Here is a 22,470-nt window from a genome sequence, read left to right as displayed (position 1 = left end):
AAGCCAACCTCGAGGATGCTGGCAAGGACTCGTTCAATCCCAAACATTTCCAGTCGTGAAATGGTTCTAAATTCAATTAAATATTAACTTTTAATGGGTGCAATCCGATTATACAGAAGGGAAGGCTATTCATTATATTGAATGTGTCGCCTTCTGCAACATCTCTGATATTCAAATTGAAGTATGCAGAAAGGGTTTCCATAGCAATTTCACCCTGTACTATTTAATTATGTGTATCCAATTGAGTAAGTGAAGCTTTGAGATATTCTCCAATTTGACTCAGCTAACTATTCTGATTACTTTCATTGATTCGATTTAGTTGCAATGTATCATTCAAAGTGTGGTATTGAGGAAATATTACTCTGCCACATGCCAGTCCTGGGGATTAGATGGTATGACAAAGAACCCTTTCCCTTTATGCATTCATAGCTGACCTTATAACCTTTATCTTGAAGAGCAGGTCATTTATCCCCGACTTATCTGTACAATCGAAAACAAGTTAAATGTTCGTGCTATTGCCTTTCTTTTGGTCTCAATGTGAATTGGATTTGAAAAATGTGACTACTACGTTTCCTGAAACACAGTAGCAAGTACACTTCAATGGTACTCCATGGTTATAAATTAGTTTTGGATGTTCTGATTTTCTGAAATATACCTGAAAGTGTGTAGAGAAATCATTCAGCTCTATTTTGAGATATTGTGGTTACGTGTGTTCTCAAAAGAATAAGACACCACATCCTAAGTCTGGTGAAATTAGAAATTGTACTGCACTTGTATTCCCGATATACGATAAACTCAAATAACAGTTCACAGGGTTATTTGGATTGTGTCATCAATCATGAATGAGCACTTACCGAATTTCTTCACTTCAAATTGCGCTGAAACTTTGGACGGAGGTGAATCCAAAAATTCTGCCTCTATTCGCCAATTTCCAGGCCTTTGTGTTAATGTACAAACAAAAGGTAGAGAAAAAAAGTAAATTATTAATGTGACACTTTAAGAAAAAAAAAGTGCACTAAGGCTCATTTTCTGATGTACTTTTCTCAATAATTTCTGGGGAATCTGTTACATATAAAATATGTCAGAAGAACATGAGATTAGAAGTATTAAGACACATATCATTGGAGGCCACATCATTTTTATTTGCAGTCTGAAATGCACTTTGCCGTGCTCCCATTTGTTCACCATGAACCGAAAGAAAAATGCTCCTCAGTTATGAATGTATTCAGAGAATAAAAATAGAAGGGGAGGTAATGGCCAGGTGGCATTATTGCTAGACTATTAATCCAGAGACCCAGGTAATGTTCTCGGGATTGCAGTTTGAATCCTGCCAGGGTAGATTATGTCATTTGCATTCAGTAATATCTGGATTTAAGAGTCTAATAATGACCATGAATCCATTGTTGATTGTTGGGAAAAAAGACATCTGGTTTATTAATGTCCTTTAGGCAAGGAATCTGCCAACCTTACCGGGTCAGGCTCCAGACCCACAGCATTGTGGTTAACTTATAAATGCCCTCTGAGCAATTAGAGTTGGACAATATATGTTGGCTTGGCCAGCAATGCCTTCATCCCATGAATGAATAAAAAATTTATATGTTCTGCCCTTTGGTTTGTACAGTCAAGTAAAAGAACCTCTTAGCATCCACTCTGTCAAATCCTTTCCTGTCTTACATGTTTGACTAAGATTGCATTTCACTTATTAAACTCCAGCAGATGTAGGACCAACTCATATTGGCTTAGCTCACTTAACGTGAAAGCAAATGGTACCACCCGCCATTCAAATAAATATTTAAATTGGGGGAAGAAAAACAGAATCGTAGAATCCCAGAATTCTAGCATAACATTGATCATTACATGCAGTGTTGTTTGTGAAAACAGAGTGCCCCTTCACTCTCCTCTTCCAGCACTATAAAATCTTACCTATATATATGAATATATGAATGTAGGAAACAACAATTTAATTCCAGTCCTTGACTCTTCTCCTCCAATGAAAAAAATCATGGCTTACCTGATTTTAAACCTTCCTGCCTGCCCATGATAAACTTTCACACCCTTGCTTACCAAGAAATGATATACCTTTGGCTTATATATATATTCCAGTTTCCACCATATTCTCAAGAAGACAAAGTCAACTCCTCATGATCTTGTGAGGGAAAGAAGTCTGATTTTTGATTCCAATGTTTTATCTATGGCATTTAGAAATAGACAGTTAGCTCAAGGTATGTCAGGAATAAAAGAATGACGAGGGTAGGAATAGGTCCAGTCAAGGATAGCAGTGGGAAGTTGCGTGTGGAGGCTGAAGAAATTGGGGAGACACTGAATGAATACTTTTCGTCAGTATTCACTCAGGAACAGGACATTGTTGTCGATGTGAATACTGAGTCACAATTAAGTAGAATGGATGGCTTTGAGGTATGTAGAGAAGAGGTGTTAGAAATTCTGGAAAGGGTGAAAATAGATAAGTCCCCTGGGCCTGATGGCATTTATCGTAGGATTCTCTGGGAAGCAAGGGAGGAGATTGCAGAGCCATTAGCCTTGATTTTTATGTCCTCGTTGTCTACAGGAGTAGTGCCAGAAGATTGGAGGCTAGCAAATGTGGTTCCCTTGTTCAAGAAGGGGAGTAGGGATAACCCTAGTAACTATAGGCCGGTGAGTCTCACTTCAGTTGTGGGCAAAATCTTACAGAGAATTGTAAGGGATAGGATTTATGAAGATCTGGATATGAATAATGTGATCAAGGATAGTCAGCATGGTTTTGTGAAGGGCAGGTCGTGCCTCACAAACCTTACTGAATTCTTTGAGAAGGTGACTAAGGAGGTGGACGAGGGGAAAGCGGTAGATATGGTGTATATGGATTTTAGTAAGGTGTTTGATAAGGTTCCCCATGGTAGACTACTGCAAAAAATACGGAGATATGGCATTGAGGGTGAGTTGGAGGTTTGGATTAGGAATTGGCTGGCTGGAAGAAGACAGAGGGTAGTAGTTGATGGCAAAGGTTCATCTTGGAGTGCCGTCACTAGCGGTGTTCCGCAAGGATCTGTTTTGGGACCATTGCTGTTTGTCATTTTTATAAATGACCTGGAGGAGGGGTTAGAAGGTTGGGTGAGCAAGTTTGCGGATGATACGAAAGTCGGAGGAGTTGTTGACAGTGAGGAAGGATGTGTCAGGTTACAGCGGGATATAGATAAGCTGCAGAACTGGGCAGAAAGGTGGCAAATGGAGTTCAATGTAGCTAAGTGTGAGGTGATTCACTTTGGTAAGAGTAACAAAAAGATGGGGTACTGGGCTAATGGTCGGATACTTGGTAGTGTGGGTGAGCAGAGGGATCTTGGTGTCCATGTACACAGATCTCTGAAAGTTGTCACCCAGGTAAATAGTGCTGTGAAGAAGGCATATGGCGTACTGGCTTTTATTGGTAGAGGAATTGAGTTCCGGAGTCCTGAGGTCATGTTGCAGTTGTATAAGACTCTGGTGCGGCCACATCTGGAGTATTGTGTGCAGTTTTGGTCACCATACTATAGGAAGGATGTGGAGGCACTGGAACGGGTGCAGAGGAGGTTTACCAGGATGTTGCCTGGTATGGTAGGAAGTTCGTATGAGGAAAGGCTGAGGCACTTGGGGTTGTTTTCATTGGAGAAAAGAAGGTTTAGGGGTGACTTGATAGAGGTGTACAAGATGATTAGGAGCTTAGATAGGGTCGACAGTGAGAATCTTTTTCCACGTATGGAGTCAGCTATTACAAGGGGGCATAGCTTTAAATTAAGGGGGGGTAGGTATAGGACAGATGTTAGGGGTAGGTTCTTTACTCAGCGAGTCGTGAGTTCATGGAATGCCCTGCCAGTAGCAGTGGTGGACTCTCCCTCATTATGGGCATTTAAGCGGGCATTGGATAGCCATATGGAGGATAGTGGGCTAGTGTAGGTTAGGTGGGCTTGGATCGGCGCAACATCGAGGGCCGAAGGGCCTGTACTGTGCTGTATTCTTCTATGTTCTATGTTCTATGTTCTATGTAATAAAATATTTCCTCCCTACATCGGTAACGTGCACACTTCTCGGGATTTGTTATGTTTCAGTTGCATTGGCTCCAATGCATATAAATTCCAATGGACTAAATCTGAATCTGTGGAACATATGACCAAAAGAGAAAATATTTTTTGAAGGTATTATTCAGTTAGAACTTCTGTAAAAAGATTACCACAGAGAACAAAGGGATCTTGATCAGATGGACCAGCGGGCTGAGGAGGGATAGTTGAAATTTAATTTAGATAAATGTGAGTTTGGAAAGAAAAATCGGGGAGGACTGAAACACTTAATAGTAAGGTGCTGGGGAGCTTTGTTGAACAAAAAGACCTTAGAGTGCAGGTTCATAGTTCCTTGGAAGTGGGATCGCAGGTAGATAGGACAGTGAAGAAGGCGTTTGATATGATTGCCTTTACTGACAAGTGCATTGAGTATAGGATTGGGAGGTCATGTTGCAGCTGTACAGGATATTGGTGAGGCCACTATTGGAATACTGCATGCAATTCTGGTCTCTGTGCCATAGGAAGGATGTTGTGAAACTTGAAAAGGTCCAGAAGAGGTTTACAGGAATGTTGCCAGGGTTGAAGGGCAGAGAGTGAAGAGGCTGGAACAATTTTCCCTGGAGTGCCAGAGGCTGAGGGGTGATCTTTGAGAGGTTGATAATATCATGAGTGGCATGGTTAGGGACAATGGGTGTGAGCTATAGGGAGAGGCTGAAGAGGGCATAGGTATTTAAAAGGGAAATAAGGGGCACATTTTTCATGCAGAGGATGGTGTGTGTATGGAATAAGTGGTGAGATGAAGTGGAGGAGGCTGGTACAATTGCAACATTTAAAAGGCATCTGGATGGGTATTTGAATAGGAAGGGTTTACAGTGATATGGGCCAAGTGATGGCAAATGGGATTAGATTTATTTGGTATATCTGGTGAGTTGGACAGAAGGGTCTGTTTCCATGTTGTACAGCTTTATGACTCTATAAGTCTAACTGCACTGAACCACTTCCAATGAATTTCAATCACTTATTAATGGGATTGGTTAGCTCTGTTGGCTAGACCACTGGTTTACATTGGAAAATTATAGTAACAGCATGGTCTCAGTTCTGATACTGGTTGAGGCTGCTGTGAAAGATTCACTTTCTCAAACTATAACCTCTCCAGAAGCACGATGGCCCTCAGGTCAAACTACCACCAGTCATCTCTCTTTTTAATGAGAGAGCAGCCTTGTGGTCTCTTAAGACTATGGGCCTTTATCCCTCCTTAAATTGGCTGACTAATACTGTATACAGTATTCCAGATGAGGCCTCACCAGTGCAATGTATATCTGTTGCAAGAGCTCATCAATTTACTCAATTCCTAATTTTGTGCTTTGAATGAACTTTCCTCAAGCAGGCTTAGGCAGTACATTCCACAACCCAATTGTAAACTGCAAAGTCATGAATATAATAATGCTGTAAAAGCTTCATGTGACATCCACCTTCAATCCACACCTTCTAGCCCCTTGCACAAATGCACAATTCTTCCTCCTTTTCCTCAGTATTCAGGATTAAGATGCAGAAAATATTTAGAAGAATGTTACTGGGACTGCAAGTTTAAGGAGAGGCTGGATAACCTGGGACGTTTTTCACAGATACATAGAAGATTGCGGGATGACTTTATCAAGGTTTATAATATTATGAGGGGCTTAGATAAGGTGAATAGCAGTGGTCTTTTCCCTAGGGTAAGGGAGCTCAAAACTATAGGGGATATTTTTAACTGAGAAGAGAAAGATTTAAAAGGGACCTGAGGGATAACTTTTTCATACTGGGGTGGTTCGCACGTGGAATGAACTGACAGAGGAAGTAGTAGCTGCAGGTACAGTTACAACATTCGAAAGACATTTGGACAGGTACATGAATAAGAAAGGTTCAGAGGGATATAGGCCAAGTCCAGGCAAATGGGACTAGTTTAGTTTGGTTGGCATGGATGAGTTGGATCGAAGAGTCTGTTTCAGAACTGTATGATTCTTTGATTCTATTCGTGATTTTAATTACTTGTATGAAACATCTTCTCAAATATAATTACAGCATAGAACATAGATCATAGAACAGTACTCCACAGTACAGGCCCTTCGGCCCGTGATGTTGTGCTGATCTATTATCTTGCTCTGAGATCAAACTAACTTACATAACCTTCATTTTACTATCATCCATGTGCCTATCCAAGAGTCGCTTAGATGTCCCTAATATATTGGACTCTATTACCACTGTTGACAGTGCATTCCACTCACCCAGCACTCTTTGTGTCAAGAACCAACCTATGACATCTCCCCTAAACCTTCGTCCAATCACCTTAAAATTATGCCCCCTCTTGATAGCCATTTCTACTCTGGGTAGGAGTCTCTCTCCATCTATGCCTCTCATCATCTTCCACATCTCTAACCCTTCTTTGCTCCTTTAAGAAAAAGGCTTCTCTCCCTCAACCTTCCTTCATATGACATGCTCTCTAGTCCAGGCAGCGTCCTGGTAAAACTCCTCTGCACTGTCTCTAAAGCTTCCACATCATTCCTGTAATGAAGAGATCAGAACTGAACATTACTCCCACTGCTCTTAAGGAGGTCGCTGATTCACAAAGTATGTATTTAATGGAAGAACTTAATTTACCGGATGTCATGGATACTTTAAGCATACAGCACTTTGAAACAATTGCATTCCATCCTGAATTTCAGGAAGCCTTGGAAAGATAGCATCGGACCATGAAAAACATGTTAAGAGTGTACTGTCAGGATTACCAAAATGATTGGGATGAAGGTATCCCATTCCTATTGTGCCATTAGACGTGTCCCAAATTAATCTACTCAGTTTAGTCCCCTTGAGTTAACATTTTGACATGAAGTGAGAGGACATTTGAAACCAATTAATGAAAAATTGATCGGACTGAAGTCGGAGACTTCACACTTGGATTACGTATCTGAGCTGAGGGAGAGATTAAACTTAGGTGGGTTAGCTAAACAGCACCTGAAGAGGGAACAGCATAGAACAAAGCAGGAGACAGATTAAAACTCTAAAATTCCAATGTTTTCCCAAGGGGATGACATATAATTGTTGTACCCAGTTGTAGGAGATCCCTCCCAAACCAGGTTTAGTAGTCCCTCTCAAATTGAGGAGAGGTTGAGTCAGGTAAACTATCTGGTAAAGATGCCGGATGGAAAGAAAGTTGTATCAGGTATGTCATGTGAGTGTGTTGAAACCCTTAGTATACTACAGACAGAGAACTGGAGCAACACGTGTTAGTTGTTGCCCCACAGGGTGGGGAATCAAATCCAAGTGACATGGATTTGAAGTGCCTCAATATGAGGTGAATAACGGGGAAGTCCTTGAGGAATGGATAGCTTAGTGAGCTATCTATCTCAGGAGCAAAGAACAGAGTTGAATGGTTTGTTGCAGCTGTATGAGGACTTGTGCAGGAATAAGGTAGGGAAGACTAATGCTATTGTGCGTGAGGTGGAAGTAGGGAATGCTGTTCCGATAAAACAACACCCGTACAGGCTTAATCCTCTCAGAGCCACACAGGTCCAGAGGGAAGTGGAAGGAAGACATCATCAAACCAAGTTAGAGTGGGTGGAGTTTGCCAATCGTGTTAGTTTCCAAACCTGGTGGGACTCAACGATTTTGTGTGGATTGTCGGAAGGTCAATGCAGTGACTAAATCGAAATCCTATTCAATATCAAGGTTGGAGGACTCTGCAGAGAAAGTTGGACAAACCACTTACATCATGAGGTTGGACTTACTGTGTAGTAAGGCCACTCTATTTATGGCCTAACTAGCATTTTATGCAGCTCCAGGATATCCTACCTGCTTTTGAACCCCATACCTCAGCATATGAAGGCAAGTATTAAATAGATCTTCTGAACTATTTTATCAACCTGCCCTGCTGAAATAAGGCTGTGGGCATTCATACCAGTGAGTAAATATAATCTTCAGTGCTTCCAAGGGTCCTGCTACAGATCATGTTTTCTCTTGTCTGTCCTGCATAAGTGCATCTCCCCACCCTTACGTGAAATGAAATATGTTAATAACTTACTCTTCAATATCAGGGATTTTTGTGCGGAGCAATTTCATTTTCTCTGACATCCAGTTAGCAGCCATGAGTTGCATGTTGCGAGAGTTCTGGTACATAAAAAAGCCAAAATAGATTCATTGTGAAACCACAAATCTTGATCACAGTTGCTCAAGGGAGGGGCTCACATATTGGGTGGTCAGCTTTTGTTATCAAGACAAATTGATAATGTTAAAGTCACACATTCTGTCAGGAAACAGTATACAACATTACACCATTTTGGCAATACCTTTTTTTTAACAATAACAGGTTCAAAATACTCCAAATCATCATTTCACAGTGTAGAGCATGAACTTTGTGGGAAAAAAGACACATTTTGTTGAAACATTGCATCTTGCAATCATCCACTAAATGGGGAAAACATAGCACAGATTCTGTATGAGAACAGAGTACATGAAAATTGACTCTGAACGGTAGAAACGTTGCTATGGAGACTACACAGGTAATTATGACTGACAGTTAATTGCCAAGATTTGTTCAATTTAAAACCAAATGCAATACATTTGGTTGGTTGAGGCATTGCCTGAGCAAACAATTCAGAAAATGGATGTCACCTATACTGTTAATTTGAAAGAGACACAGTTTCTCCCTATATCTTTCCTGTCTGCAAACCCCATTAGTTTCGTATACTCCACTTCCAATAAATGCAGCTGAACTGAGGTCTTATACAACTGTAACGTAACCTGCCAACTCTTGTACTCAATACTCCGTCCAATAAGTAAAGCATGCCATACGCCTTCTTGACCACTCTTTTGACCTGCATTACCACCTTCAGGGAACAATGGACCTGAACGCCCAGATCTCTCTGTAGATCAATTTTGCCCAGGACTTTTCCATTTACTGTATAGTTTGTTTTTGAATTGAATGTTCCAAAATGCATCACCTCACATTTGCCAAGATTGTAAAGAAAAATACAATTTGCTAGAAAATCTCAGCAGGTCTGGTAGCATCTGTGCAGAGAAAGCAGTTAGCATTTTGGATCCAGTCACCCTTTTTCAGAACTGACTGTACCGCATTGACCAACATCTCTGACTTGGGCATGCTGCAGTGCTCTAGCGAAACTCAGTGCAAGCTGGAAGAAAAATGCCTCATTTCCTGCTTGGAAACACTGCAACCTTCCGGAGTCAAGTTAGAGTTCAACAGTTTTAGTGCTGAGCAACTTTTTCCATGTCCTGAACCAATTTCCCCACACACCAGACATGCATGGGTTGCTCACTCAAACAACTCTTTTTCAGCCACTAATGGTCCCTATTTGTAAATCATTCATTATCGCAAACCCATTCATTTGTCTATCCAATTGTTCCTCTTTCTCTGGGCTCCAACTCTGCTTATCATTTTCTACTCTCCTCTGCCCATTTCAGCTTATACACCAAACTTTTCCCTGCGAAATAAGTTCTGAAGAAGGGTCACTTGACCCAAAATATTAAATCTACTTTCTCGCCACAAATGATGCCAGACTGACTGAGCTTTTCCAGCAATTTTGTCTTTTTTTACTTGATTTCGAGCACCCACAGTACTTTTTCCTCTCTAAACTGTAGTTTACTTACGTATATAGAAACCCTTAGTTTATCATTTACTGGTCTCATGTAGTGATCCAGCGTAAAAATTCTGTACATTACTGTAAATGAATAGAAGAAAGATTAATTAATTCATTTGATTATTCAGGAGCAATTGGACATTTTTTAAAAAACTTGATTTTATCTAAAATGAACAGAATTAAATCCCATCTTCCCAATAATGTTATGTTATAATTGGCATTGCAATATTATCAAATATGATATGAAAGATGACCTTTGGTCATTGCAGATCAGATTTGTGTAACTATTCTTTCTATTTTTCATACCTTTAGGCTTTCTTGCCCTTTTCTGTATTGATGCCCTTTTCTGTATTGATGCTCTTTCCTGTCTTTAGCCAGCATTTGCTTTGGCTAATGTACACACAATCATGATAGACTGGTTAGCAAGATTAGATCACATGGAAGATCATGAGAACTAACCATATGGATACAGAACTGGCTCGCAGATGGAAGACAGAGGCTGGTGATAGAGGGTTGCTTTTCAGACTGGAGACCTGTGACCAGTGATGTTCCACAAGGACCAGTGCTGAGTCCACTACTTTTTGTCATTTACATAAAAAATTTGATGTGAACATAGTTAGTAAGTTTGCAGATGACACCGAAATTGGAGGTGTAGTGGACAACAAAGAGGGTTAGATCAGATCGGCCAATGGGCTGAGGAGTGCAGATGGAGGTTAATTTAGATAAATGTGAAGCGCTGCATTTTGGAAAGGCAAATCAAGGCACGACTTATACGCTTAATGGTAAGGTCCTGGGGAATGTTGCTGAACAAAGAGACATTGGAGTGAAAGTTAATTGTTTCTTGAAAGTGGAGTTGCAGATGGATAGGATAGTGAGGAATGTATTCGGTATGCTTGCCTTTCTTGGTCAGAGCATTCAATATTGGAGTTGCGAGGTCATGTTGCGACTGTACAGGATATTGGTTCAGAATATTACCTGCAATTCTGGTCTCCCTCAATCAGAAAGGTGTTGTGATGTTGCCAGGGTTAGAGGATTTGAGCTGTAGTGAGAGGCTGAATAGTCTGAGGCTGTTTCCTCTGGAGCAGCGGAGGCACTTTTATGGAGATTTATAAAATCATGAAGTGCATGGATATGGTAAACAGATAATGTCTTTTCCCTGGGAGTCCAGAACTAGAGGGCATAGGTTTAGGGTGAGCGGAAAAAGATATCAAAGGAACGTAAGGGTCAAGTTTTTCATGCAGAGGGTGGTACGTGTATGGAATGAGCTGCCAGAGGATGTGGTGGAGGCTAGTACAATTGCAACATTTAAGAGGCATCTGGCTGGGTACATGCATAGGAAGGGTTTTGAGGGATAAGTGCTGGCAAATAGTTTTAGATTAGAGTAGGATATCTGGTCAGCATGGATGAGCTTGACCGAATGGTCTGTTTCCGTGCTGTATTCTCAATGACTCTGTGACTCTTATTGCTGAAAAACACTCAGGCCCGCATGTGCACACGCACACACACACTGAGACACACACACTTAGACACACACAATAAACAAGTGTGCTGGCATTCTGGCAATCTACAATCCATCTAATGGATGTGACCATGGAGATAGTTGATTGTTATCATCTTACATTCATTATATTTTGTAAGAATCCCAGCAGATTGTAGGATATAAAATGTCATCCGATTGTCAAAAAATGCGGGAATTGTTCAAAAGTATTATGAAGGATGTGATAACACGAAGCTTAGAAAATCTCAACACAATTTTATAGATTAACATAGATTTACGAATATAATATGAATAAAGCTGACTAGAGTGTGATTTCTTTTCGGGCATAAGCAGTAGATAAGTCATAACCAGTGTTTGTGGTGTTATCATATTTTTGCATATATTTTTGGTAAAGTTTTACACAAGGCATTATTATGCAATGGAAAAAGACCTGGGTCTGTATTAAGAATTGGAAACCGAGAGCAAGAATTCATAGATATTCTTTTTCAGAGTGGCAGGTGGTAACTTAATAGGCAGTTCTTGTCACCCCCTACCCCGAATATATACCAAAAGTCAGACTGTGGGAATCAAGCATGATACATCTGAACTAGATGAAGGGAAAAAAAATGAGGTTGATCTTTTCTAAAATCCATAATGTGGAAGGAGGCCATTCGGCCTATCACACAACCCACCCCTAACCCTATCCATGTAACCCTTCATTGTAATTGTACCCACCTCTACCACTTCCTCTGGCAGTTTGTTCCATATACGCACCACCCTCTGAGTAAAAGATTGCCTCTTTGGTCCAGTTGAAATCTTTCCCCCTCACCTTAAACCTATGCCCTGTAGTTTTGACCTCCCAACCTGAGGAAAAATACCTTAGCTATTCACCTTATCTCTGCCCCTCATGTTTTATAAACATCTTTAAGGTCACTTCTCAGCCTTTGACGCTCCAGGGGAAAAAAGTCTCGCCTATTCATGCTCTTCTTACAGCTCAAACCCTGCAGTCCCAGCGGCATCCTTGTAAATCTTTTAGGCACCTTCACAAGCTTAACAACATCCTTCCTGTTAAACACCATTCCTATAAAAGGGCAAGCAAAATTGTTTGTGGTATTCTAAAAGTGGCCTTAAAAATGCCCTATGCTGACACAACATGACATCCCAACTTCAATACTTAGTCTTCTGACAAATAAAGGGGTGTGCCAAACAATGTCTTCACCATCCTGTCTACCTGCAACTCCGTTTTCAAAGAACTATGCACCTGGACCCCTAAGTCTCTTTGTTCAGCAATATTCCCAGTAGCCAACAATTAGCTGTATACTGTAAATACTGCCCCAGTCTGCCTTACCAAAATACAACACCTCATCTAGACTGGGACTATTTTCCCTGGAGCATCTGAGGCTGAGGGGTGACCTTGTAAAGGTTTGTAAAAGAGGCATGGGTGGCATGGTGGTTCAGTGGTTAGCACTACTGCCTTACAGCACATAGGCACCCAGCACCTGTCTGTGTGGGTTTCCTCCGGGTACTCCGTTTTCCTCCCGTGGTTCAAAGATGTGCGGGTTAGGTGAATTGGTGACACTAAGTTGCCCATAGCATTCAGGGATGTGTGGGTTCGGTGCATTAGTCAGGGGAAATGTGAAGTAATAGGGTCCTTGGTGGGATACTTCTTGGAGGGTTGGTGTGGACTTGTTGGGGCTAATGAGCTGTTTGCAGGCAAGGGATTCTATGATTTTATTTATAGGGTAAATAGATCTTTTTTCCCGTGGTGGAGAGTCCAAAACTAGAAGGCATTGGTTTAAGGTGAGAGCAGGAAGGTATAAAAGGAAACTAAGGGATAATTTATTCACGCAAATGGAGGCTCATTTATTTCTGATATCTGTGTTGGACCAAAAAGTCTGTTTCCATGCTGCACAGTTCTATGACTCTATAAAGTAAACTCCATCTGCCACTCCTCGGCCCATTAGCCCATCTGATCAAATTCCTGTTGTAGGCCGAGATAATCTTCTTCACTGTCCACTATCACCTACCTTGGTGCACTGAGAGAGGATACTTTGTTGGCCCATCCAGAGAGGTCAATATGGTTAAAACTCAGGAATACAAAGGGTGCAATTACTTTGATTTGATTGTACTGCAGGCCTCGGAACAGCCTGTGGGTGATCGAGAAACAGATATGTGGACAAATTGTGGAAAACTGTAAAAACAACAGGGTTGTTCAGGTGGGCATTTATAACTTCCCTTATATTGACTGGACTTGCTTAATGCTGAAAATGTGTTGCTGGAAAAGCGCAGCAGGTCAGGCAGCATCCAAGGAACAGGAGAATCGACGTTTCGGGCATAAGCCCTTCTTCAGGAATGAGGAGAGTGTGCCAAGCAAGCTAAGATAAAAGGTAGGGAGGAGGGACTTGGGGGAGGGGCGTTGGAAATGCGATAGGTGGAAGGAGGTCAAGGTGAGGGTGATAGGCCGGAGTGGGCTGGGGGCGGAGAGGTCAGGAAGAAGATTGTAGGTTAGGAAGGCGGTGCTGAGTTCGAGGGATTTGACTGAGACAAGGTGGGGGGAGGGGAAATGAGGAAACTGGAGGAATCTGAGTTCATCCCTTGTGGTTGGAGGGTTCCTAGGCGGAAGGTGAGGCGCTCTTCCTCCAGCAGTCGTGTTGCTATGGTCTGGCGATGGAGGAGGCCAAGGACATGCATCTTGCAAATTCTTTGGGATAGGATTTATTCACATTTTGAAAAGTATGAACTTATGAGCAATAAATGTGGCTTTGTGCAGGAAGTACTGTTTGAGGTTTTGAGGAAGTGACAAAGATGATTACAGAGAGAAAGGCTGTAGATGCTGTCTATATGGATCAAGATCTTTGACAAGGTCCCTCGTAGCAGGCCGATACAAAAGGTAAAGTCACACATGATCTGTGCTGAGGTGGAAAGATAAATGCATCATTGGCTTACAAGATAGAGTAGCGGTAGAGGAGTGTTTTCTGTCTCGAGATCAGTGACAAGTGGTATTCCACAGGAATCAGTGCTTGGTCCCCAGTTGTTTGTAATAGATAGAAATAAATTGGAGGATAATATAAGTGGTCTGATGAATAAGTTTGCAGATGGTATGTAGATTGGAGCTACGGTTAGAGTTTGGCAGAAAAATGGCAAGTGGAGTTTCATCAGGACAAAGTGATACATTTTGGAAGCTCCAACATGGAAGTATACTGTAATGGCAGAATTCTTAGTCGCATCAACACACAGAGGAATCTAGGTGTATAGGTGCGTAGTTCCTTGAAAGCGGATGAGCTGATCAAGAAGGCATATGGCATGCTTGCCTTCATTGGTCAGGGCATAGTGCATAAAAATTGGCAAGTCACGATGCATTGGTTTAGAACTTCAGCTGGGCCACATTTTGAATCCTGTGTATCGTCCTTATCATCACATGGTCGTTCAGTGGTTAGCACTGCTGCCTCACAGTGCCAGCGACCCTGGTTCGATTGCTGTCACGGGTGACTGTGTGTGGAGTTTGCGTGTTCTCCCCGTGTCTGCGTGGGTTTGCTCCAGTTTCCTCCCACAGTCCAAGGTCAGGTGAATTGGCTGTGCTAAATTTCCCATTGCATTAGGTGCATTAATCAGGAGTAAATACAGAGTAGTGGGATGGGTCTGGGTGGGTTACTCTTCAGAGGGTCAGTGCAGACTTGTTGGACCAAAGGGCCTGTTTCCATTCTATAGGGAATCTAATCTAATCTAATCACACTGCCGGGAGGATGTGGAGGTTTTTGGAGAGGGCCCCACGTTTGGGCAGCATTAATAGTGAGGAGCGATTGGACCAACGTAACTTGTTTTCACTTGAATATCACAGGATAATGAACGAGCTTGATTATCGTCTACAATATTATGAGAGGTGTGGATAGAACAGATTGACGGAGTCTTTCTTTCGCCAGGGAAGAAATGGCACTTACAAGGGGGTACAGGTTTAAGGTAAAAGAGGGTAATTTAAAGGAGATGATATATTTTTAAATATAAGGTGGTAAGTGTCTAGATTTCACCATGATAGGAGGTGGTGGAGGTGGATGCAACAGCATCCTTGAAGCTGTGGATTCCTTGAAGCTTTACTTGGTCAAATGAGGCCTTGATCTCAAAGACAATCACTTTCACCTCACTGCTGGAATTCAGCATTTTTGTTCATGTGTGAAACCAGGGCTGTAATGAGGTCAGGAGCTGAGTGGCCCTGGTGGAACCCAAACTGAGCATCACTGAGCAGGTAGTTGCTGAGCAGGTGCTGTTTGATAGCACTGTTGATGACCCCTTCCATCACTTTCCGGATAATTGAGAGGAGACTGATAGGGCGATAATCGGCTGGATTGGATTTCTTCTGCTTTTTGTTATGCACAGGACATACGTAGACAAATTTCCACATTGTTGAGTAGATTCCACTGTTGTAACTGTACTGGAGCAGCTTTGCTAGGGCTGCGGCAAGTTCTGGAGATCAAGTCTTCAGTACTATTGCAGAAATGTTGTCAGGCCCAAACTTTTTGTTGTTTCAAGTGCCTCCAAACATTCCTTGAACTGGGCTGGAATGAAGACTGGTATCTGCTTTGCTGGGGGCCACTGGACAGAGGCAGAGATAGATCATCCACTCAGTATTTCCAACTGAAGTTTGTTGCAAATGTTTCTGAATTAACATTGGCATTAACGGTGCTGTGCTCTTCCATCACTCACTTTGTGGAGTCTCCTCATCCAATGAGTTCTTTAATTGTTCAAAATCCTTCCTGCTGTACATCTCTATGACTCGATGACTGGACATCAAAGATTAGATCTGATCTGGTGTTTGTGGGGTCACATATAATCCTGTTTGGTAACTTTACCAAATTCACTCCTTGATTTTAGTTATGCTTAGTGCTGTTCCTGTCATGCCACCCTGAACTCTCCATTGACCCAGGGTTGATCCCTAGATTGTTGGTAAGAGTTGACTGGGGATATGCTAGGCCATGAATCTCCAGTTTGTGCTGGAGTACAATTTTCTTACTGTTGTTGGCCCACAGTGCCTCATCAATGTCCAGTCTTGAGATGCAAGTTTTATTCAAAATCTGTCATTTAGCACAATGATAGTGCCAGACAACACAATAGAAGATGTTCCCATTGTGAAGGTAAGGCTTCATTTCCACAAAGGACTGTGAGGTGGTCACTCTTATTATTGATACCATCATGGACAGATGCATCTGTACCAGCAGATTGAGAAAGATGAGGTCAAGTATGTTTTTAACACTCATCAGTTCCCTCACCACCAGCCATATCAGCATGGTGACACAGTGGTTAGCACTGCTGCCTCACAGCGCCAGAGACCTGGGTTCATTTCCCGCCTCAGGCGACTGACTGTGTGGAGTTTGCACATTCTCCCTGTGTCTGCGTGGGTTTCCTCCGGGTGCTCCGGTTTCCTCCCACAGTCCAAAGATGTGCAGGTCAGGTCAATCGGCCATGCTAAATTGCCCGTAGTGTTAGGTAAGGGGTAAATGTAGGGGTATGGGTGGGTTGCGCTTCGGCGGGGCGGTGTGGACTTGTTGGGCCGAAGGGCCTGTTTCCACACTGTAATTAATCTAATCTAATCATAGACATGTTCCAGCAGCTATTTGTTTTAGTGCCTGACAATCTTGGTCAGTAGTCCTGCTGCAAAGTCTACTTACCCTATCCATGCCCCTCGTGATTTTGTAAATCTCTATAAGATCACCCCTAAACCTCCGATGCTCCAAGGATAACAACCCCAACTTCTGTCTATAGCTGGAACCCTCTAACCCTGGAAACATCCATGCAAATCTTTTCTGAACCCTTTCAAATTTGATCACATCATTGCTATAGCAAGGAGACTAGAATTGCACACAGTATTCAAAAAGTGACCAAAGCACTTGAAACAACAAACAGTTTGGGCCTGACCAAACTGTCCTGTACAGCTGTTACTCCCCATTTCAAAACTCAATGCACTGACCAATAAAGGAAAGCATACCAAATGCCTTCTTCACTATCCTATCTACCTGCAACTCCAATTTCAAGGAACCACAAACCTGCACTCCAAGTTCTCTTTGTTGAGCAGCACCCCCAAGGATCTTACCTTTATGTGTATACATCCTGCCCTGATTTGCCTATCCAAATTCCAATTCTTCACATTTGTCCAGCTTAAACTCCATTTGTCAGTCCAAGCCCTTTGGCCCACTTGATCAATGTCCTGTTGTACTCTGAGGTAACCTTCTCTGCTGTCCACTGCACCTCCAATTTTGGTGTCATCTGCAAACTTACTAACCATAACTCCTATGTTCACATCCAAAGTTTCTGTAGTTATATAAAAGGGAGAGAGTTGCTATGGTGAATGTTTGTCCCTTGGAAGATGAAAGCAGAGAGTTAATAGTGGGAACACTGAAATGGCAGAGATGTTAAATCAATACTGAGAGTCACAGAGTCAAACATCCTACAACAAGGGAACTGGCCCTTTGGCGCAAACTGGTCCATGCCAGCCAAAATATCAATTCATACAAACTTCATTTCCCTTTACTTGGCCCATCTTCCTGTTAAGCTTTTCTATCTATGTATTTGTCCAAATGCCTTTTAAATGTTGTTAATGTACCCATTTCAACTACTTCCACTGACAGCTCATTCCACATGTGAATCTCTGTGTAAAAATGTTATTCTTCATGTTCCCTTTTACTCTTCCTCCTCTAAAATTCAATGATACCTTCCAGTCCTTGATTAACCAGCCTGGTGAAAAGACTGAGTGCATTCACCTTATCCATGTCTCTCATAATTTTACACGCTTCTAGAAGGTTCCCACCCCCACCTCAGTATCCTACATTCTAAAGAAAAACTTCTTTGCGTGTTCAACCTCTCCCTGTAACTCAGACAGTTGAGTCCTGACAACATCCTTATAAATTTAATCTACTTTCTTTCCAGTAGCAAGGTGACCAAAACTGAACAAAATACCTCCAAGCTTGGCCTCAGTTTTCACTGTGGAGGACAAACCTACCACTCCTGTTGGAACAGGCAAGTCAGAGTGATAGAAAGGTTAGAACTTAGAACAACCAAGATCAATTGGGAAAAGGTAATCTGCAAAATTATTAGGATTGCAGGCAGACAAGTCCCTGGGCCTGATAATCTACAAGCTAGATTAATAAAAGAACTGGCAGCGGAGATACTGGTTACAATATTCAAAATCCATTGGTTACAATATTCCAAAGTTCCCTGGACACGGGAAAGGTTCCAGTGGATTGGAAAAATGCTCACGTAACATTGTTATTCAAAAAGGTAGTGGGGCAATTTGTGGGAAATTACATCCCACTTAGTTTAACGTCTGTTGTTGCGAAAGTGTGAGGATCAATTATCAAGAAAGCAATATCAGGACATCTGGATAGACAAAATGCTATCCATCAGAGTCAGCATGGTTTTCTGAAGGTCAAATCATGTTTGACGAATCTACTAGAGTTCTTGAAAGAACCTCACAAATGGATGTTGATGGGTGAGGAGAGTGGGCCAAAGTGTGGCCGATGGTGAAGTGAAAGGTCATACATTTTGGTGAAAAAATGGGGAAGGCGACCTTTTATCTAAATGGGGAGAGACTTGGAGGTGCTCCGGTGCTGAGGGACCAGGGTGTCCTCTTCACGAGTCACAAAGAACTGACATGCAGGTACAACAGATAGTAAAGAAAATAAATGGAATGTTGGCCTTTAAAGCTATTGGAATAGAATATGAAGGTAAGGCAGTATTGTTGGTGAGATCGCATCTGGAGTGGCATTGGAAGCAGTTCAGAAGAGGTTCATAAGACTGATCCCAGGCATAAGGGGCTTGTCATATGAAGAGAGATGAAACAGTTAAGACCTATACTCTCTGTAATTTTGGAAGAATTAGGGGGCATCAAATTGAAGTAATCAAGATGATAAAAAGTGTAGATAAAGTAGACCTTGAGCACGTGTTTCCTCCTGTGGGGAAGAGAGGGCCTAACCTTAGGATAAGGGCTAGCAAATTTAAAACAGAGTTGAGGAGAAACCACTTCGCCCAAAAGATTGTGAATCTGTGAGATTCACACCAACAAAGTGTGCGGATGCTGGCACAATGAGTAAGATTGAGGAAGAATTAGAAAGGTTTTTAATTGGGAATGGGTTGAAGGGTTATGGGATGAAGGCAGTAAAATAGGGGTTCGGGGCATATCAGCCATGATCGAATGGCGGAACAGACTCAATAGGCTGAATGGCCCAATTATGCTCCTATAGCTTATGAATTTATAAATCATTTATATACATGATGAAAAGTATCGGACCCAGCACCGATCCTCGTGGCACACTGCTGGTCACAGATCTCCAGACTGACAAGCAACCCTCACCATCACCCTCGGCCTGATAATCTACAAGCTAGATTATTTCGAAAAAGAGTATCCCTTATTCGATCATGTTACAGCAAATTCATGTTGATGAAATACACGTTATAGCAGAATGATCTGTTTTTGTTTACCTGCCTGCCCTATCTATTTCACTTACTCTTTTTCCCCACTATACCAGTCTCTGGCTGATCACTTTTCTTACTGTCTCCCTGGGCCCCGTGCATCTGCTCTATCCTTCTATTTCTACTCTCACTAGCTTGTATCACTGTGAGAAATCCACATATTACTACCTTTGAGGACTTACTATGTAAATTCCTGCCTAACTTCTGTCCTCAGAATCTTGTCCTTTTCTCCTCCTATGTCATTAGTTCCAATGTCTACAATGACCTCCTGCTGATCCCACTCCCCTTTGAGGATGTTCTGCAGCCTGTCTGAGATATCCTCGATCCTGGCTTCAGGGAGGCAGTGCATCATTCTAATGTCTCGCTATCAGCCGCAGAACCATCTGCCTGTGCATCTGACTAGGGAGTCTCCTATCACAATCAATCGTTTGGAACCAGGCATATCCCTCATTACATTAGAGCTAGTCTCAGTACCAGAAACCTATCAGTGCTACATTCCCCTGAAAGTCCATCTCTCCCTACAATTTCCAAAACAACATACTTGTTTGTGATGGGGTTAGCCACAGGAGTCTCCTGCACTTCCTGCCTCCATTTCCTACCTGTCCTGGAGGTCACCCAACTACCTGGCTATAACTTCGATTTACCTCCCTCCCGCTAACTGCCATCCATTACACCCCATTACTTCTGTAAATTTCTCATTGTTTTTAATTGTCACTCCAAACAATCCATGCAATCCAATAGGATTCACAACCAAACACACTTCTTGCAGACATAAGATAGAAACTCTCCTTAAACTCCCAAATCCAAAAGGAAGGGCACATCACTCTATTAAAGGCCATTTTTGCAGGTTAACAATTTACAGCCCCAGAAAGTAGCACAGTCTTACTATATTAATACACCACTCCAAGCGAGCTTGGTACTTATGTCATTATATTTTTTAAACTTTAATCAAGAGACAGATCTCAACAACAAAATATAATAAAAAACCTCACTTTATTTACTATTGTATATTTACACTAGAAAACCGGTCATGTTGCACTTTAAAAAGCCACCAAGCTGTTCCCCTGCTGTGAGCTCCCACACACAGGTTTTTCCAAGTTCAGCTGTGAATTTCACTGTTTGCTTATTTTTCTTCAAACAAACTCCAATGTTAAGAGATACTTGCAAATAGACAGCAAAGGCAGTAGCTGTGCAGGTTCCTGCTAGGTCAGACAGCAGCGTAGGTTTCTTTCACTGTATGAGTCAATGTCCATGTGGCCACTGTCTTTGTCTCCCTTCTTCCTTTGATCTTCTTTCCCAAAGTTTCGAAACAATGCAACAGTTTACAAAATAGCAACTACTCCTCCTAGAATTTGAGGAAATCAGCCCCAACACTGAACAAAATCCTCAAAACCTCTTATAGCCACAATTTTGTCCCATCTTCCATCTTTGATTACCCAGAATCCTTCTTTGAGATGAGGGGAAAGATTTACGAGTTCGAAGGGTCAGCTTTTTCTCACAGATGTTGGTGTATATATGGAATGAGCTGCCAGAGGAAGTGGCAGAAGAGGGTATAATTTCTGGTAGTTCTTCTATAACGTGCAGGTTGCATTCTTGTGCAACCCTGCGCTATATAAAAATCACACTTAAAGAGTTGGTGATGCAATCGCATTTTAGCCAACACATGTTTTAAAAGCTCACACTTTACAAACAGTGTCCCCGCTTCATCAATTGCATTATTGCGAATTCGCATTGACCAAACGTGCATTATAGCAGAACAACCAACCAACATTTCAAAGACATTTGGACAGGTACATAGACAGAAGAGGATTGGAGGGATATGGACCAAATACAGGCAAATGGGCACTAGTTTAGTTTGGGAAACTGGGTCAGCATGGATGAATTGGACCAAATGGTTTGTTTTCATTTTCTATGACTCTATGACCAATTAATATTTAGAAACATCGATTCATGCAATTTTACAGGCTAAGATCTTTGCTAACGACTGGAGAGGTCCAGGACCACTGGAGGGTAGCTAATTACATTAGATTACATTACAGTGTGGAGACAGGCCGTTCGGCCCAACAAGTCCACACCAACCTGCCGAAGCGCAACCCACTCAGACCCATTCCCCTACATTTACTCCTTACCTAACACTACAGGCAATTTAGAATGGCCAATTCACCTGACCTGCACATCTTTGGACTGTGGGAGGAAACCGGAGCACCCAGAGGAAACTCACACAGACACAGGGAGAATGAGCAAACTCCACACAGTCAGTCGCCTGAGGCGGGAATTGAACCCGGGTCTCAGGCGCTGTGAGGCAGCAGTGCTAACCACTGAGCCACCGTGCCGCCCTCTTTTCAAAAAGGGAAATAAGGATAATCCAGAAAACTATAGACTGGTGAGTTTCACATCAGTTTTTGAGATGCTATTAGAGAGAATTCTCAGGGATTGGAGTTATGCACGTTTGGAAAAGCATGGGCATGTCATGACTTATTAACTTGATTAAATTTTTTGTGGAAGTGACAAAGTGATCGATGAGGGTAGATTATGTTATTTATATAGATTGCAGTAATTCTTTCCACAAGGTCCCTTATGGTAAGCTCATCCAGAACATTAAGCTGCAATGAGATCCACAATGAATTTGGCCATGTGGATTGAGATTTGGCTTGCCCAGAGAAGTCAGAGATTGTTGGCAGAATGGTTTTTCTCAAGGGGGAGGTCTATGACTAGTGGTGTTCTGCAGGGATCTATGTTACAACCTCTGCTGTTTGTGATACTCATATATAAATAAAAGACTTGGATGAAAATGTAAATGGGTGGGTGAATAAGTTTGCAGATGATACAAAGGTCATTGGAGATGTGGTTAGTGTAGAAGGTTGTCAATGGATAGAGTGGG

General features: G+C 42.0%; 1 protein-coding gene across 1 annotated transcript in view; it reads right to left on the bottom strand.

The window, feature by feature from the left end:
* LOC122541279 (complement C4-like) overlaps window positions 1-22,470 on the bottom strand; it is a 327,363-nt gene that overhangs the window by 287,897 nt on the left and 16,996 nt on the right. Inside the window, exons 4-6 of the mRNA XM_087979764.1 lie at window positions 9,666-9,736; window positions 8,083-8,168; window positions 855-937 (exon numbers count right to left, since the gene is read on the bottom strand). Of these exons, the coding sequence (XP_087835890.1) occupies window positions 855-937; window positions 8,083-8,168; window positions 9,666-9,736 (240 nt within the window). The remainder of the gene's footprint in view (window positions 1-854; window positions 938-8,082; window positions 8,169-9,665; window positions 9,737-22,470) is intronic.

Source organism: Chiloscyllium plagiosum, unplaced genomic scaffold (assembly GCF_037043375.1).
Source record: "Chiloscyllium plagiosum isolate Xiang-an unplaced genomic scaffold, Cpla_swu_hap1 HiC_scaffold_35, whole genome shotgun sequence".
Lineage (NCBI taxonomy): Eukaryota > Metazoa > Chordata > Chondrichthyes > Orectolobiformes > Hemiscylliidae > Chiloscyllium > Chiloscyllium plagiosum.
Note: the sequence above shows the minus strand (reverse complement) of the source record. Positions and strands in the feature narration are given on the sequence as shown.